We start from the raw sequence: 19,087 nt of genomic DNA on the forward strand, positions 1-19,087 counted from the left end.
ACCTCTCCCAGGTTTTGTTTACTTCCTTCTACACTTGGCAGGACATGGCCTCCATAGCTTCCGAGTTTATGGCTCCGGTCAGGAGAGCAACTGGACTGAGCCTGACACCACTCAGTCCAAATCTGCCATTCCCTAGAAAAGGACCAAAGACTCCAGATTTTGTCTTAGATATATCAAATTTTCTGTTATTAAAATAAAAATAAAACTACAGTAAATATTTTCCACCTACCTTTTTTACTTTTGAATCATTTCTTTTGAATAAACTGCTAGAACTGAGTCTGCAGTACTGAATAAAGAATATAAAGCATTCTTATGCATTCAATGCAACAGTTAAATACCCAAAATAAAAATTTACACTGCCATCAGTAGTTTATTATTTTCACAGAAACAATAATAGTGTTAGGTGTTAAAATTAAAAATCCTTTTAAAGTTACTTACTTAACCTATCTCCCTTTTGTAATGCACATTTGAGTACTAACATGACTGACTATACATTTTTCCTTATTTACATAAACTTTTTAAAAGAATCTTATTAGATAGGTGAAATTACTCCAATTTATTAAGTTATTTTGGGAGGCCCGGGTGACTCAGTCAGTTAAGTGTCTGACTCTGGATTTTGGCTATTATGATTTCACAGTTCATGAGTTTGAGCCGTGCGTTGGACTCTGCACTAACAGCACCAAGCTTGCTTGGGATTCTCTCTCTCCTTCTCTCCCTGCCCCTGCTTTCTCCCTCAAAATAAACACATTTTTATTTAAATTATTAAGTTAGTTTGGTATATATCTATTATTAGCAAGTTTTTTGTAGGCAGAAAATTACTAAAGCTACTCTCCACATTGAATCTGCCATAATGCAGTTTTCAGATTCATTTGTTCATTCTACACTTGCTCCAATTACATTTGTGCTACTTTCTGGTTGCTATAAAGAGTTAAATAGCCAAGGAGCAATCCTTTTCGCATTTTAATTCTAAGGATAATAAAAAGAAACCAGTGAGCAAAAACAATCACAGACCATTAAACTGATATACAGATGTTGGACATGCACCTCCATCACTTTCACAACTTTTTATATGTACTACTGGCTTTCTTCTTCCTGTCTGGAAGGAAGGAATGGATAGAGAGAGGGAGGGAGGAGGGAGGGATGGAAGAAAGAGACAGACAGAAAGACAAACAGCTCTATATTTAACCTGAAGGAACACTGAAAAATTGAAAGGGACACAGAAATAAGAGACAAGCATAAAACATGTTTCACTTTAGTGCACCTGGGTGGCTCGAGAGTCTAACTTTGGCACAGGTCACGATCTCACGGTTTGTGAGTTCAAGTCCCACACCTATGCTGACAGCTCAGAGCCTGAAGCCTGCTTCGGATTCTGTCTCCCTCTCTCTCTGCCCCTCCCCCCTCATGCTCTCTTTCTCTGAAACTAAATAAACATTAAAAGCAACAACAAAAAACCCCATTTCAGGGTTGCCTGGGTGATTCAGTTGGTTAAGTGTCCGACTCTCAGTTTCAGCTCAGGTCATGATCTTGTGGTTTCATGAGTTTGAGCCCCGCTTCAGGCTCTGCACTGACAGTGCTGAGCCTGCTTGAGATTCTCTCTCTCCCTCTCTCTGCCCCTCCCCCACTCACACTGTCTCTGTGTCTCTCAAAATAAATACATACATACCAACTTCAGTTCTACCATAGAGAAAGACCCATGTTTACAAACTAAGAAAGTAAAGATAATTAGGTATGTAGGGTAACAAGATCTGCTCAATATTACTACTGTTGGGGACTCCCTATTTTTCTCCTACCCCTTTTCTCACTGACTCCTCAATTATAGATGCAAAACATAATTTCAGTACTTTAATCAGTCCCAAGAACTGTAAAAAGTTCCTCTTGAAAAGACATCTTACTAGACTAAGAACTATTGAGTTCCCCACCTAAGCCCTGAGTACTAATTATGTAGATGGTAATTAGAACATTTCTAATTCCTTTACCAAAACTTTATTCTTTAAAAAAAATTAAGAATGAAATCAAGAAACAGAACACAGTAGCGGCACATGGGTGACTCAGTCAGTTAAGCATCCGAGTCTTAATTTCAGCTCAGGTCATAATCTCACGGTTCATGAGTTTGAGCCCCACATCAACTCCACTTCAGCCCTTGTCCTCACTGACAGTGCAAAGCCTGCTTGGGATTCTCTCTCTGCCCCTCCCCACCCCCAAAATAAATAAACTTAAAAACACACACACACACACACACACACACACACACACACACACACAGACAGTAGTAACCTACCATAGAGTTGCACTTGAGATTCAAATTCAAAACCCAATCACTAAATATTTTAGAAAGGTATCCATCCTTTAGGGAAAGTAAATTTAGATCTCCTTTCTATGAGATATGAAACACAGGTCTTAGTGCAGGCCTATTAACTCAAAAAAAAAAAAAAAGTGGGGCTTTAGTGTGCAGCTAAAATACTCAGATTTTAATATTCATATTTTTGTAAATCACTTTTCATGAGAGATACCTAAAAAATATCTTTAACAGATTCAAAGAGTGCACAGCAATTATAGGAATTATTACAATAATAAAATGGAAAACACTACAAGAAACCTACCTATAACCAAACCAAGGCATACCTGTATTCATTTTAATTTGCACCCAAATATAGTCTCATTTTCCTATCTAAACATAAAAACCATAAATGGTCATTTCAAGTCATTCTTACTAATGAGCATTTCTAATACTTTAAACCTGTTTAATATATGCTAATTTCCCCAAAAGATATGGCAAATAGTATGTTCTCAATAAATATTAGCTCTCTACATTACTTTTTTTTTTTTAATGTTTATTTATTTTTGAGAGAGAGAGCGTGAGCAGGGAAGGGGCAGAGAGAGAGAAACGGAGAGATACAGAATGCAAAGCAGGCTCCAGGCTCCAAGCTGTCAGCACACAGCCCGATGTGGGCTCAAACTTCCAAACTGTGAGATCATGAGCTGAGCTGAAGTTTGACACTTAAACCGACTGAGCCACCCAGGCAGCGCTCTCTACATTACTTTTACTAATAAAATTAAGTGGCAGTTAAGTTGAAGCCCAAAATGTTACTCATATTAGTGGCTAAAAATTTTTCTTCAAAGCTATTAGACAGACCCTAACAGTTTACAGATGTGCAATCATTGATGCATCTGTTCTTTAGCCTACCTCTACCCTAACAAGAATAATTCCTTTTCTTCCAGAGTCTGCGACAGAGTAGAACATCTTGAGAAGTATAAAGAATCCATCTCCTCAAAAGTGATTGCCTTATCTTAATAGACTGTACTCAACAGAAAACACTTAGAAAATAATAGGTGAAAGAAAGAAAGAAAGAAAGAAAGAAAGAAAGAAAGAAAGAAAATTACAGGCTAAAGAAAATCAATTTTTCAGTGTAAATCACGTTCAAGAGAAATAGTAGCACCTGCCTGTTTGAATGTCCTTCCAGAGAACCCAGGATTTAGAACTGTCTTCAAATATGATGAAGCAGCTCTGTTTCAATATGTTTATCTGAAATGCAGAGGAATATTTATGGTGATTTGTTTTTAAGTCAAAAACATGAGGTTAAATTTAAATTCAAAATTATTAAAAGTTTACTGTAAAAAAACAGTAAAAGATATATAAAGGTAACTTGCCTTTTTGATAGTTCCAAGATAAAACAAGCCATCTGACCATCTAGCTAGGACATCCTGACCCTCTTCAAATTTACATGCTGGCTTTTTGACTTTATGTGCATCCTGTAAAGACAGCTTGGTCAAGGATGTTGGGGTCTTTTGGTTTCGACGTAAAGGAGACCGCTTGTGGACCAGTGAATTACCTGCCCCTGTAGAGTCTCTGTTTAGGAAATAAAAGACCATATACAAGATCAACTTACTTGTAGAGCTTATTTACAGACCAATGATATGTTTTATATATTAATCAAACACTTTTTTTAAAAACCTTGAGGGAAATTATAACAAGTACCTCAAATCACAAATACTCTCCAGGAACCAAGAAGTTTAAAAGGAATGATAGCTGTGTTCAATATTCATTCAGTGTCTATCCTTAGTGAGGCAAGGATTCAGCAATCACTCCAAGACCACACATATTCAAGGTAGCTATTATCAAAATAATAGTTCTAAGTGAAGTGGGTAGACCATGGTCATGAGCAAAGGATGCCTTAAATCTCAACACTGGTTAAAATAAACTAAAAGAAGTTACATGGCACAATTTCATAAGCACTTGAAAAAGAATAAAAATGATTATGCCACACGTAGTTAAAACACACTAACCAGTGACTTTGGGGCAGCTGGGTATATTAAACTCACTGGCGGAGTAGTCATGACCTCCTTACAGGGAACCACTACTGAATTATGTCTTGTTTACTGATGCAAATGTGTCACAGTCCCTCAAATATACAGACTATGAGTTTAAAAAAATGAGAACCACCAATTTCACAAAATCATACTCAAATGAGAGGTAACATCATTTACATTTTTTAAACAGAAGACCCCAAAATTATGTATTCCAAAATTACATTATAATTTATATATTAGCTATTTCATAAACAGCATATCCACAGTATAACCACTATCAACTTTTCTCAAAGGTAACAAAGCAATATTTGTTTGGTTTCACTTTCTCAATTTAAGGGTTTTACTAGATGCATACATACAACAATGTATAAAACTAGACAGGCAATAATTCAAAACTAGATAGTATAAAAGTGAAGCAAAAATAAAACAAGTGGGGAAGAAAAAATATGTTTCAATACCCAGGAATTGGGACTACCTAATTTCAATACCTAAGAATATACAAATTCTAGGAAATTCTGTCATCAGCTATAATATGGATGAACCTTGAAGACATTATGCTAAACAAAATACGCTAAACAAAAAACAAATACTGTATAATCCCACTTATAAGATGTAACTAGTGGGGCACCTGAGTGGCTCAGTCGGTTAAGCGTCCGACTTCGTCTCAGGTCATGATCTTGCAGTTCGTGAGTACGAGCCCCGCATCGGGCTCTGTGCTGACAGCTCAGAGCCTGGAGCCTGCTTTGGATTCTGTGTCTCCCTCTCTCTGCTCCTCCCCCGCTCATGCTTGCTCTCGCTCTCTCAGAAATAAAGAAACTTAAAAAAAAAGATGTAAACAGAGTATCAAATTCATACAGAGAGTAAAATGGTGGTTGCCTGAGGCTAGGAGGTCAGCATATGGAGTCAGTGTTAAAAAGGGTACATACAGAGTTTCAGTTTAAAAAATATACTACATTTTTTCTTCAAGTTTTTATTTAAATTCCAATTATTTAAATACACAGTATAATCTTAGTTTCAGGTATAGAATTTAGTAATTCATCACTTAACATGTAACACCTAGTGCTTAACAAGTTCCCTCCATGATACCTATTATTTAACACATCCCCTCCCAGCCACTTGCCCTCCAGTAATGAAAGACACACTACATTTTAAAGATATCCAAAGGAATAAGATCTCCCCAAATTTGCTGAAAACCATTAATATACATATCCAAGAAGCTCAACAAGCTCCAAGTAGGACACATGCAAAGATCTACACTGGGATTTAACAGTAAAAATGCTGAAAGACAGAAAGAAAAATAACTCATTGTGTACAAGGTAACCCCAATAATATTAACTTCTCATCAGAAACCATGAAGACCAGGGGCGCCTGGGTGGCTCAGTCAGTTGACCTCAACTCAGGTCATGATCTCGCAGTCCATAGGTTAGAGCCCAGCCATCAGGCTCTGTGCTGACAGCTCAGAACCTGGAGCCTGCTTCAGATTCTGTGTCTCCACCCTCCCCCCACCCCCCACCCCCCGCATCTCTCCCACTTGTGCTCTCTCTCTCAAAAATAAATATTAAAAAAACATTTTAATATAAAAAAAAAAAAATGAAGGCCAGAAGGCAGTGAGATCCTATATTCAAAATGCTGAAAGAAAAAACTGTCAACCAAGAATTTTAATATACAACAAAACTGCCTTTCAAAAATGAAGGCAAAATAAAGATACTTCAGATAAACAAAAACTGAGAGAACTTGTTGCTAGCAGAGCCACCTTACAAGAAATAACTAAACAAGTTCTTAAGGTTGAAAGCAACTCATGCACACCCAACTCTAAGGACTGCAAGAATCTATCCTACATCAACTGACTGCAAATCAAACACTTTAATTAAGCTAAGTCCTTACTAGACTGGTGGGCTTCCATCCCACGAAATTTTAGTTAACAGCTAAATATCCTAATCAACTGGCTTCAATCTGCTTCTCCTGCTGTCTAGGAAAAAAAAAAAAAAAAAGGCAGAAGCAGCCCCGGCAGAGTTTGAAGCTGCTTCCTTGAATTTGCAATTCAATGTGATATTTCACCACAGAGCTTGGCAAAAGGAGGGCTTAAACCTCTGTTCTTAGATTTACACTCTAATGCTCTTTACTCAACCATTCTACCTATGCTCATAAACTGCTATTTTCCACTAACCATAAAGATATCAGCACTCTACCTCCTATTCAGTTCCAGAGCTGGCATAGTAGGAACCGCCCTTAGCCTTCTAATTTGAGCCAAACTCAGCCAACACGGCACTCTACTAGGAGACAATCAAATCTATAATGTAATTGTCACTGCCCATGAATTTTTAGTAATCTTTTTTATGGTAATACCAATCATGATCAGAGGCTTTGGGAACTGATTAGTGCCATTAATAACTGGAGCACGTGATACAGCATTCCCTCGAATAAATAAGCTTCTGACTTCTTCCCCCATCCTTCCTGCTCTTACTCGCATCAATAGTAGAGGCCGGCGCAGGGACTGGTTGAAACGTATATCCTCCTCTAGCTGGCAACCTAGCCCATGCAGGAGCATCCGTGGACCTAACCATTTTTTCCTTGCATCTTGCAGGTGTTTTTTGAATTTTAGGTGCTATTAACTTCATTACTACAATCATTAACATAAAACCCCCTACCATATCTCAATACCACATATGTTTGTCTGATCTGTCCTAATTACTGCTGTCCTGTTACTCCTCTCACTACCAGTATTAGCAGCTGGAATTACTATACTACTGACAGACCAAAACCTTAAATACTACTTTCTTCGATCCTGCTGGGGGAGGAGATCCCATCTTATATCAACACTTATTCTGAATCTTTGGACACCCAGAAGTCTATATTCTAATTCTGTCAGGCTTTGGAATAATTTGACATATTGTTATTTATCATTCAGGCAAAAAGGAGCCCTTTGGCTATATCGGAATAATCTGAGCAATAACATCCATTGGTTTCCTAGGTTTCATTGTATGTATGAGCCCATCATATGTTCACTGTGGAAAGAGACGTTAACACATGAGCATACTTTACATCAGCCACTGTAATTACAACAACAACCAAGAACACTTGTAAAGGTAATTAACCAATTATAAAAGACACTATAAATGCATATTTCTTCTACCTCAGGTATATGAAACAATATGTGTGTATAACTGTATTGTTAGGTCTATAACATATAGAAAATGTACTATATTTGACAATAATAGCACAAAGGAAGTGGTGCAAACAAAACTTTATTAAAGAGAAGAAATGACACCAAGATGATAACATCAACTCATAAGAACAAATGAAGAAAACCAAAAATGGTAAGAAAGTAAATGTAAATGAAGTATATAACTTCAAAGACATATCTGCCATATACCCAAGTTAGCTACTGTTTCAAGTAAAAATGATGTTCTATGAAAAAGCTGCTAGTTCAGTGGGCAACTCAATGACATAAATACCCTATGTATACCTCCTATTTCATCACACATAGCATTAAAAATCTGAACTTAAAGGTAAAATTTAGTGAAAACAATTTTTACTGTTTCATCAAGAATGTCCTTTAGTGAAATATGGTTTTCTCTGTGTGTGTGTTTACTGTTAGTTCTTAACAATGAATACTGCCTTGTTTCATACTAAGGAACACAGCAGTCTGACCAAATATTGTTTTCACACCATCTGTACAGATGTCAACACAGTGAGAAAGGTAAATAATATCTAAGTATTATGAAAATTATTTTAACCTTGCAGACTCCTGCAAGGATCCACGGATCACATAGTGAGAACCATGTTCTAAATAAATAAATATTGCCATATATTATTGCCATTGACGACTGTGAGCAAAAGGCATTTTAGTGTCATGATTAAGGGGTTAAAACGTTGGTGCGCCTGGATGGCTCAGTCGGTTAAGCCTCCAGCTCTAGGTTTCTGCTCAGGTCATGATCTCATGGTTCATGAGTTAAAGCCCAACATCGAGCTCCACTCTGAAGAGCCTGCTTGGGATTCTCTCTCTCTGCCCCTACCCTGCTTGCACTGTCTCTTTCAAATAAACTGTAAAAAAAGGGGGGAGGGGTTTAAAACACTTAAACGTCTGACAAGATGAGGGCTAGAGAGAAGTAAAAATGGAGAATGAATCACTGCCATTAATTTTACCAACTGGAGTGCTCAGTGCCAGGCTGAGAATCTTCTTTCTCCAAACACTAAAACAATTTAATGCCTTCAAATCATAATATGAAAATGACTCTATGAGCAGGCAACTTTCTGGAAAACTATAAATCCAGTGGTCACTTGAGGCATTCTGCTTTCCTTAAGTTAAAGAAACTAACCAAAGCCTGAGCGACATAATTAATTATAGATGAAAGATGACTTCAAAAGAATGCCAAGGTGGCTGATGAGACCTAGAATCTTAGAATTCTAGACTGGAAAATGTACAAAAATCAAAACCGCATACAGTCCCACATAGGTGTTGTGTGCTGTGCTATTGCTTCAACAAATTCTTTTTCACAATGGTCTCTCATCTGGCTCTCTTAAAGTGTTGTAAGGGAAAAGAGAACTAAAATTCCCTTTATTCCTTGTGCTCCCTGCTCCCTTCCACCACTTCCTCCTACTTTGTTCCTCCCATTCACAGTCAAACCTCTGGAGGAAAGTTATACACTCTTAACTCTCTCTACCGTAGTCCTGCCCTCTTACTCTTCAGCCCACTGCAACACACATCACCATTCCCTCATCTAAACATTCCGCCAAAAACAGGGAATGTGTCTGTTTTATTACTCTTATTCACAGTTGTATCCTCAAGGCTCTGCAACGGGCATGATATATATAAGGCAGAGAGGTTATGTGGAATTTATAGTTTTAAGCTCAATTCAAGGAAAATCTATACTTAGAGTTACATTTCTAAAAATGTGTGCACAAATAATCTCAGTTTTGTTCTGAATAAACAAGAGAATCTAATTCACACACTATGGCAAATACACACCAATCTTTTTTTACTCATATAAACATGAAGAATATAAGTCATATATAAAACTGCATTAATAGGTATTTATAAAAAGTATTATCCTCTTTTTTAATCTTCAGCCCAAAGAAACTTTACAAAAAAATAAAGCAAGAAAGTAAAGCAAATGACCCATAATAGCACAACTGAAACATAACTAGGATAGACATTGTACATTTATCCTCCCAAAGGTTATTTCCCTCATTGTCACTGATTACATCCTTCCTCTATAGAATGTGACCTTTATTAGAAGCCATTTTTCTAATTTTAGAATTTATTATTTCCTTTCTGATTATAAAGGTAAACATAAGATGGTAAAATAAATAATACAGGAGTGAAAAGTGAAAATTCCCTATGCTACTTCCTCCCACAAAAGAACTGTTATTCTCTTAACTTTTCACACACACACACACACACACACACACACCACATATATAGACATAACTCATATAAATGTTTTAATAAAAAGTGGAATATTATGTAACTTCTATAACTTTTCTCACACAATAATGTATCATGGACAACACAATGTCCATCTGTGTAAGTATAAAACAAAAGTATGTAAGGGGTGCCTGGGTGGCTCAGTCAGTTAAACATCTGACTTCAGCTCAGGTCATGATCTCACAGTTCGTGAGTTCAAGCCCCGCGTCAAGCTCTGTGCTGACAGCTCAGAGCCTGGAGCCTGCTTTGGATTCTGTGTCTCCCTCTGTCTGCCCCTCCCCCACTTGCACTGTCTCTCAAATAAATAAACATTAAAAAAAAAGTATGTAAGATAATTTTTTCTTCAAATGCTAAGCTACTTTCCAACTACTACCCAACTGAGGAACATTTAGTATGTTTCCAATGTTTTACTATTACAAGCAATACCATTTACATTTTATTTTTTAAGCGTTCCCATTACTACATGGGATAAACTCATAAAGAATAATTACTATATCAGGTTGCCTCAGTGGCTCAGTTGGTTAAGTGTCTGACTTCAGCTCAGGTCATGGTCTTGTAGTTTGCTGAGTTCAAGCCCCACGTTGGGCTGACTGCTGTCAGTGCAGAGCCTGCTTTGGATCCTCTATCGCCCCTCTCTCTGCTCACCCCCACTCTCAAAAATAAACAAACATTTAAGAAAAATCTTTAATTAAAAAAAAGAATACTTGCTACTATATCAAAGTAGATACACATTTTTCCTTTTTGCTGTAGAAAATTACAAACATATGCAAAAGCAGACAAAACAAGTGAAAGAGACCATCAGGTAGTCACCATCCAGTTTCAATTACCATCTCACGGCCAATACTATTTCATTTAAACACCCCATTCCCCAACCTACATTACGTATATATTTTAACTGATATTATCAAATGAATCTCCAAAAAAGGTACTAATTAACACTCACTGACACTACCAGAACAGTACTTGAAGGCCCATACCTTCACCAACAGTATTATGCTTTTGCTATTTGACAACACACACACACACACACACACAATATTTCAATCTACAGTTCTATTATTGTAAGTATTTTTTTTCCAGGTTTGCTCATTTTTATGGGTTCTGGAAACAGCAGATATTCTGTCCTTTTTTAAAACTGAAATGTTCATCTTTTTCATAATGACTTAAGAGCATCTTATATATTATGAATAATAACACTTTGTTACACATGTTGGAAATAGTTTTCCCAGCTCATACATTATAAAAGTGCCATGACAAAGACTTTTTTTTAAAAGTAGGATCCATGCCCAACATGCAGCCCAATGGGAGGGCTTGAACTCACGACCCTGAGATCAAGACCTTGGCTGAGATCAAGAGTTAGACGCTTAACTGACTGAGCCACATAGGTGTCCCAACAAAGACTTCTTGATTAGGGAATAAGTACGTGTGGATGATCAGTTGACTCTGGTCAGTAGCTACAAAGCTGTAACTTTTCTCTTGCATCCAGGCTAGGCTACCTTGTGTGTTTAAGAAGTCAGAACAGAGAAAATTTAAGCGAAAAAAATAAAGGAGTTGGTTTGCATGCCCTTTTCTTAAGCTCTGTACTCCCAACATCTGCTGCTGGGTTATGTAAGGTGCTGTGTTCTTCCCAACACCCATCACACCTGCAGCCCATGCCTTTTCATTTTACAGGATGTTAAGAGTGTCTATAATACTGTTGCTTCTTCCAGATGTAGTACAACTTAAATTTCACTGTATTTGGCAGACAATCTTTAGTGTATAAATTCAGTGCAGTTCTAATTAATCGCAGCAAGATTTTCTGAAGTCAAGTGTTTTATAAAATTTGTAAAAAGAAAAAAAAACTAAAAATCCATAGATTAGTTAAGTCAACTTTTAAAAAAAATTTTAAATGTTTACTCCTTTTTGAGAGATATAGAGCACCAGTGGGGGAAGGGGAGGGAGGGAGAGGGAGGGAGGTAGGGAGGGAGGGAGGGAGAGAGAGAGAGAGAGAGACAGAGAATATGAATCCGAAACAGGCTCCAGGCTCTGAGTTGTCAGCACAGAGCCCAACATGGGGCTTGAACCCACGAACTGGGAGATCATGACCCAAGCCAAAGTCAGAGCTTAATCGACTGAGCCACCCAGGCGCCCAAAGTCAACTTTTAAAAGGAAAAACAAAGAAGAGAAGACTTGCCCTACCAGATACTGTGACATATTCCAGAGAAAACTGTTCTGAACAGGTAAGGTACACATAAGAACATCATTACAACAGAATAGGCATCTCCAAAACAGTTTCACTTATGGGAAGTGGATGGATATATGACAAAAATGACACCACAAATCAGTACAGAAAGAACATATTATGTAGTAAAGAGTATTGGGGAAACTGATTCACCTAAATGGAGAAGTTGCACTCCTAATTCACAATACACAAAAAGGTGAATTACAGATGGATTAAAGACATAAAAATAAAATGTAGAAATTGAAATATAACTAGAAAACATAGAATATCATTATAATCTTGGAAGTAAAGCACACATACATGGAAATATCCTGCAAATATGTTGAGAACAGAAACAGAACAAAATTTATACCACAATGATCATTTATGCAAAGTGAAAACACAAATATATAATACCATGTATTTTACAAGGACACATATTAAATACTTTCAAGTCAGTATGTTAAGACAATTGGTAAATGAGAGTGTATTTCTGAGGACTGGGGAAACTAGACATATCCTGACCACAAACTTGGGATGATGTAGTATACTTTTTTCTATGTTACTAAGATCTGACCCAATACATCAGCTCTTCACAATACACAATACAGATGACAAAGTAGCAGAAATCAAGTCACATTTCAAGAATGGTCACAACCATGATCACTATTTGCTATATGCTTCTACTATTTGACAACACACACACATAGAGTATTTCTATCCATAATACTATTTAGAGAAGCATTTTTCCTTCACTGCTACAGATATTCATCCTGAGAGAGACTGCCTGAACAATGAAGTTTCCTCCCTTGAAACCAAATGGGAGACCAAGGGTCAAGCTGCTGCTTCTTTCTTGGTTTACTACTCCCACAATAAATAACACCCTAACTCAAGAACTTGGGAACTGGATGCATAATTCAAATAATGTGGCCTTTTTTCTTCCCCAATTTATTCCCCCAGCTAACAAGAAAACTATCTGAATATTACATGGAGACCAAGGACAGTTGATTTCATCTGTCTGCAATAATCTCTGAGGATTTATATGAAGCCACTATTAAAAAACATGGGTTAAGAACTTGATACAGTATAATTTCTCAATAAATGGTAGAAGAAATATCAAGAAATTCAACTCACTTTCAGGTTCATATTTTTCCTTCAATAAATATTTAATAAGTATCTGTTCTAGGCCTGGTGAATAAGACGGTCAAGGTCCCTATGTTCAGGGCCCAAGATTTTGGTAGGAAAGATTCAGCTAGACCTTCCTTCTTAAGGCCCCTTTCCTGATTCAACCCAACCCACCAAGTTCAAGCCAGATGCTCTCTTGGGGTATGCAATAGTTCTCCCATATTATACTTCTCACACTGTGCTTCATTTGCCTACTTACTTATCTTCATCTATTCCCCACTCTCTAAACAGTTTACACTCTGAAAAGGAAAAAAAAACTGTCCCATTTTGCTTACTATTACTTTCCCAGAACTTTGCAAAGTGCCCAGAATGTATTAGGAACACAATAAATAATCAGTATATACCAGTAATAACTGGCAATTTAAAGGCAATCTCTAAAGAATCAAACACCACTATTCCATCACAGGACTTGTCTCCCAGGAGGAACTTTCATCCCTCTACTGTGCTGCTGAATTTCTCTCCGCTTCTCTGATAACCCAATCAGCCACGATTGATCCACCACAACCATGTCTCTAGTAACCCTGCCACTACTCTTCAGCCCACACAGTTCCACTTGGCAGCAAAGGAAGTAAAGGAAGGAAAACCTAGTCCCACTTCACACTGCCACCCTCCATTGGAGGACTCCTCTCTGACTCACCCCAATCCACAAAGTCAAAAGAGTATGCAATTGCAGGAAATGACAGGCACTACTAAGAGAGAAAAAAAATAAAATACCTAATTCTACTGCTATCCTAATCTTTTATCTGTCACAGGTCCTGACCAATCTCATCTCTTAAAAAGCAAAAGCTGCTATCTATCCCAGACTCTTTCTCACAATTTCTTCCCTTCTCTGAGAAAAAAAGCACAACATGTGTGAGTGAATCACCTGTGAACGATATAATGTAACTACACAACAGTGCCACTTTTGGTGGCAAATTTTTCACAAAGATACAGTCAAATTCATGAGGCCACGCAGGGCCAAAGTAGGGCCCAGATACAAGCAGAAGTCAATCTACTGAAGCTTGGCTCTGCATTAAAGCTATGGGGTAAGAATTCTCTTTTATCTCTTGAGGAAGGTATAGTAAAACGAAGCTTGGGGCTGGCTGAATTCTTTCCGTTTGAGGTTTCCGTGAAAGTAGAACATCAAAGGGGACCAGGGTCAGACCTAGAGAATAAAAATCATAAAGCAGGCAGCTTAATGGCTGGCTCTACTCTAATCCTTAGATTCATAAATTATAAAAAAAAAAAATAATAACACTGCATACTTTTTAAAAATCATGTACATAGAAAGGTTTAAAACAAAACGCAACAGTTGCCCACCCATCCCTTTCCATATCCCAATCCTGTTCTGCAGAGGCAGGTGCTTTCTTAACTCTTTCAGCTATTTCTTCTAGAAGATACCTCTATATTTCTAAATAATGTGTTATATTTCTTTTTAATTCATCATTTCAGATCTGACTTTTTATAAAAAATTACCAACTTCCATCCTGTACAATCTTATTGCACTAATTTCTTAAAATCAATAATGTGTTTTAAGTAATTAAAAACTGTAAACATTAATCACTGCAAAGCTAAATGGCATACTTTCGTTAAACAACTTTTCTTATTCACTTTTTATTTTTCCTGGAATTGCTTATTAATGCATTCCTTTATCTCTTCTCTGTTTCAAATTGTCAAGAATTCTAAACCTTTCTTTTCTCCACAGGTAACTTGCTTCTAGAGCTCTCCATATTCCTGCACCACTCTGCACTGATTGCCCCCTAGGTCTTATCATCCCCCAAGTTTCTCTTCTTACTCTATTTTCTAGATTGTACATTCTTTTGCTGAAGCAATGGCTTGCAATTAAAAGATGTAAACATGTACATTTTCTGAGCCTTTAAGTATCTAAACCTATCTCAATCCTAAATTCACAACAGACTGACAGTTTCCTGGATATGGAATTTGATGTTGAAAGTATTTTCCCTAAGAAGTTTGAGGACATTCCTATTAACTACATTTAGCACTCAGCACTGATAATGAAAAACCTGATACCACTCTGATTTTTACTCTGTAGGTACCCCAATCTGATACACTCTGATTTTTATTCCTTGGGTACCCCCTCATTTCATTTTTAGGATCTTCCTTTATCCTTGATGTCTTCAAATTTCATAAGGATGTGTCTAGATGGAAGGTTTTCTTTCAGTCACACTTGTTCAGCTCTCAGTAAACCCCGTCCATTATCTATTTCTTTAGGAATCATTTCTCCTGTTTATTTTGGGCTCTACTTTTATGCACGAGACTTTCCTCAACTATTTAGTGATCCTTAGCTGTCCACTGATACTTAACATTTTAAGTTATAAAAATGTATACAGGAACTCTTTATATGTGATGCCAGATTTTATACAGTGCTGAACTTTGTCTTGGGGTGATTAGGTGGCAAGGCAACACTTAGGTTGAAAACTTCTAAATGCCAACATATAGAAGTCTTTCCTTGGGGACTTATCAATGTAACTATTTTCTCCACATTCTTTACCTGAAGAGCAAACAAGTGGATGTGGATGGGTAATGTTCCACCTGCTTAAGACACAAACACCTCACTCCTACTATCTGCAGATGTTACCCTCTCATCCCTCACCTTGCTGGATCCTTGGTCTGGGTTACTACTAGTGGCTCAAAATTAGCAGATGGACAACATTGAGAAGAAACACATAACAGTACAAGGTTATATTATGAAACCATTACAATGGGTAATAAATATTAGAAACACTGAAAGTAAGTTAAACTACAAGACTATGAACTGTCTGACTTGAATCCTAATTTCCACTTATAATGGCTTATATGCAAAAATGTAGCCTTATAAACAACTTATATAGTTTTGTCTCCCAACCTGATGTTAATACTTGAAAACTAGTATCTCAGCATAAATATATTTTTTAATTAACCGGAACATTTTAAACAACCAAAACAGTCTGTTGCCCAAACCACTTTAACAAGACTCCCATGAAAATTAAGGAAAATAAGACGATCTTATTTAAATTCTATGGCTGTGGTTACCCAACAAATATTTGTTGAATATCTGTTATCTACCAGGTACTATGCTGGGTGTTCAGAGAACCAGAAACAAGCTCCAGGCTCTGAGCTGTCAGCAGAGCCCAAGACAGGGCTTGAACCCACATACCATGAGATCATGACCTGATGCTCAACTGACTGAGCCACCCAGGCACCTAAAACAAACTCTTAACTACAAAGAACAAACTGAAGGTTGCCAGAGGTGAGGGGGGAAGGGACGGGTTAAATAGGTGATAAGGGATTGAGGAGAGCACTTCTGATGAGCATCAGGTGATGTATGAAATTGTTGAAACACTATAATGTACATCTGAAACTAACATAACACTATGTTAACTGAAATTAAAATAAAAACTTAAAAAAAAAAAAAGAATCTGTACTCTGTTGCTTTTGGGTGGAATGTCAGGCTTGGATACAATGTATGCTAAATCCATCTGGTCTAAAGTGTCATATAAGGCCAATTTTCCTTATTTTTTTCTGTCTGATCTAACCATTGATAAAAGTGGGGTATTAAAGTCCCCTACTATCACTACAATTTCTCTCTCTCTCTCTTTAGGTCATGAATATAACTAGGTGCTTCTATCTGAATGCATACAAATTTACAAATATTACAGCCTTAGTTTTACTGACCCCTTTATCAATATGTAATGCTCTTCTGTGCGTCTTACTACATCATAGTCTCTTTTCAGACCACAACAGTATGAAACTAGAAATTAATTATAAGACGAAAACTGGAAAGTTCACAATTATATCAAGATTAAGCAACATGCTACTGAACAAACACACTAAAAAAGAAAAAAAAAATATCTGGAGACAAATGAAAATGGAAATACAACATATCAAAACTTAGAGGAGATACAGCAAAAGCCGTTTTTTTTTTAATTTATTTTAATGTTTATTTATTTTTGAGAGAGAGAGAGAGAGCACGAGCAGGGGAGGGGCAGAGAGAAAGGTAGACACAGAATCTGAAGCAGGCTCCAGGCTCTGAGCTGTCAGCACAGAGCCTGACGCAGGGCTCGAACTCATGAACCGTGAGATCATGACCTGAGCTGAAGTCGGACACTTAATTGACTGAGCCACCCAGGCTCCCCACAAAAGCAGTTTTAAGATATAAGTTCGAAGATGATAAATGCCTACATCAAAAATCAAGAAAAATCTCAAATAACCACCTAGTGCTTTAAACCTCAGAAACCTAGGGAAAAAAAATCTAACAAAGTTCAAAATTTAAAAAAGGAAGAAAATGGATCAGAGTGGAAGTAAATGAAATAGAGGCTAAAAAGATAATAAAACAACTCAATGAAACTAAGAGCTGGTTCTCTGAGAAGATAAACAAAATTGACAAATCTGACTAGACTCACCAAGAAAGAACTAAAATCACAAGTGGTGAAATAAATCAGAGAAAGACAAAATACCATATCATTTCACTTATATGTGGATCTAAAAACAAAATGAACAAATAAAAGGAGAAACAAACCCATAAATACAGAAAACTGATGGTTGCCAGAGGGGAGGGACGTGGGGGATGTACAAAAAGGGTGAAGGGAAGTGGGAAATACAGGTTTAACAGTTATGAAATAAGCAAGCCATGGAGATAAAAAGTAGAGAATAGGGAATAGCGTCAATGGCATTGTAATAGTGATGTACAGTGACAGCTACAACTTGTGGTGAGCACAGCATAATGTATACACTTGTGGAATCACTGTTGTACACCCGAAACTAAAGTGATATTATGTGTCGAAACTAATGTAATATTATGTGTCAACTACACAATAAAAAACCATAAAATAAAATCAGAAATGAAAAAGAAGACATTAAAACTAGTATCACAGAAATGCAAAGAATCCTAAGAGACGACCATACATAATTATAAAGCAACACACTGGACAACCCAGAAAAAATAAACTCCTAGAAACATACAACCTACCAAAACTGAATCACATTGGGGCACCTGGGTGGCTCAGTCGGTTAAGCATCCGACTTTGGCTCAGGTCATGATCTCACAGTTCGTGAGTTCGGGCCCCGCATCGGGCTCTGTGCTGACAGATTAGAGCCTGGAGCCTGCTTCAAATTCTGTCTCCCTCTCTCTCTGCTCCTCCCCCGCTCATGCTCTGTCTCTCTCTCCTTCAAAAATAAATAAAAACGTTAAAAAAAAAAAAAAACTGAATCACAAAGAATTAGAAAATCTGAACATAACAATAAACAGTAGGGAGATGGAATCAGTAATCAAAAACTCCCAACAGGGGCACCTGGGTGGCTCAGTTGGTTAAGAGACATAGGCTCAGGTCATGATCTCACAGTTTGTGAGTTTGACCCTCATGTTGGGCTCTGCACTGGCGGCCCAGAGCTTGGAGCCTGCTTAGGATTCTGTGTCTCCCTCTCTGCCCCTTCCACATTCACACTCTCTCTCTCCAAAAAATAAACATTAAAAAAGAAAATTAAAAAACAGAAACAAAAAAACTTCCCAACAAACAAGTCCAAAACCAGATGTCATCAATGGTGAATTCTACCAAACATCCAAAGAAGAATCTTCTCAAACTCTTCCAAAAAATAGAAAAAAGTGAACACTTCCAAACTCATTTACAAGGCCAGTACTACCCTGATACCAAAACCAGACAAGGATGCCGCAACCAAAGAACATTACAGGGCAATATTCTTGATGAACACTGATGCAAAATTCCTTAACAAAATATTAGTAAACTGAATCCAACAATACATTAAAGGAATTATATACCATGATTATGTGGGATTTATTCCACAGATACTCAACATCCACAAAAATCAATGGATACAACACATTTACAAAAAGAAGATGAAAATCATATGATCATCACAACAGATGCAGAAAAAGCACTTGAAAAAAAGTCAACATTCATTTATGATAAAACTCCCAACAAAGTGGGTATAGAGGGAACGCACTTCAACATAATAAAGACCATATATGA

General features: G+C 37.1%; 1 protein-coding gene across 6 annotated transcripts in view; it reads right to left on the minus strand.

The window, feature by feature from the left end:
- The window catches only part of MTF2 (metal response element binding transcription factor 2), a 78,398-nt gene that overhangs the window by 25,501 nt on the left and 33,810 nt on the right, over positions 1–19,087 (minus strand). For 4 of the 6 annotated variants that reach the window (XR_007154724.1, XM_047870484.1, XM_047870482.1 and 1 more), the window contains exons 2-3: positions 3,649–3,847; positions 3,442–3,523 (exon numbers count right to left, since the gene is read on the minus strand). Coding sequence is in view for 3 of the 6 variants with exons in the window: in XM_047870484.1 (XP_047726440.1) it covers positions 3,442–3,523; positions 3,649–3,847 (281 nt within the window). In the remaining 3 variants the exon portion in view is untranslated. Of the gene's footprint in view, positions 1–2,278; positions 2,399–3,441; positions 3,524–3,648; positions 3,848–19,087 lie in introns of those variants that run through there. The other 2 variants (XM_047870485.1, XM_047870486.1) reach the window with 2 other exon arrangements.

Source organism: Prionailurus viverrinus, chromosome C1 (genome assembly GCF_022837055.1).
Source record: "Prionailurus viverrinus isolate Anna chromosome C1, UM_Priviv_1.0, whole genome shotgun sequence".
NCBI lineage: Eukaryota > Metazoa > Chordata > Mammalia > Carnivora > Felidae > Prionailurus > Prionailurus viverrinus.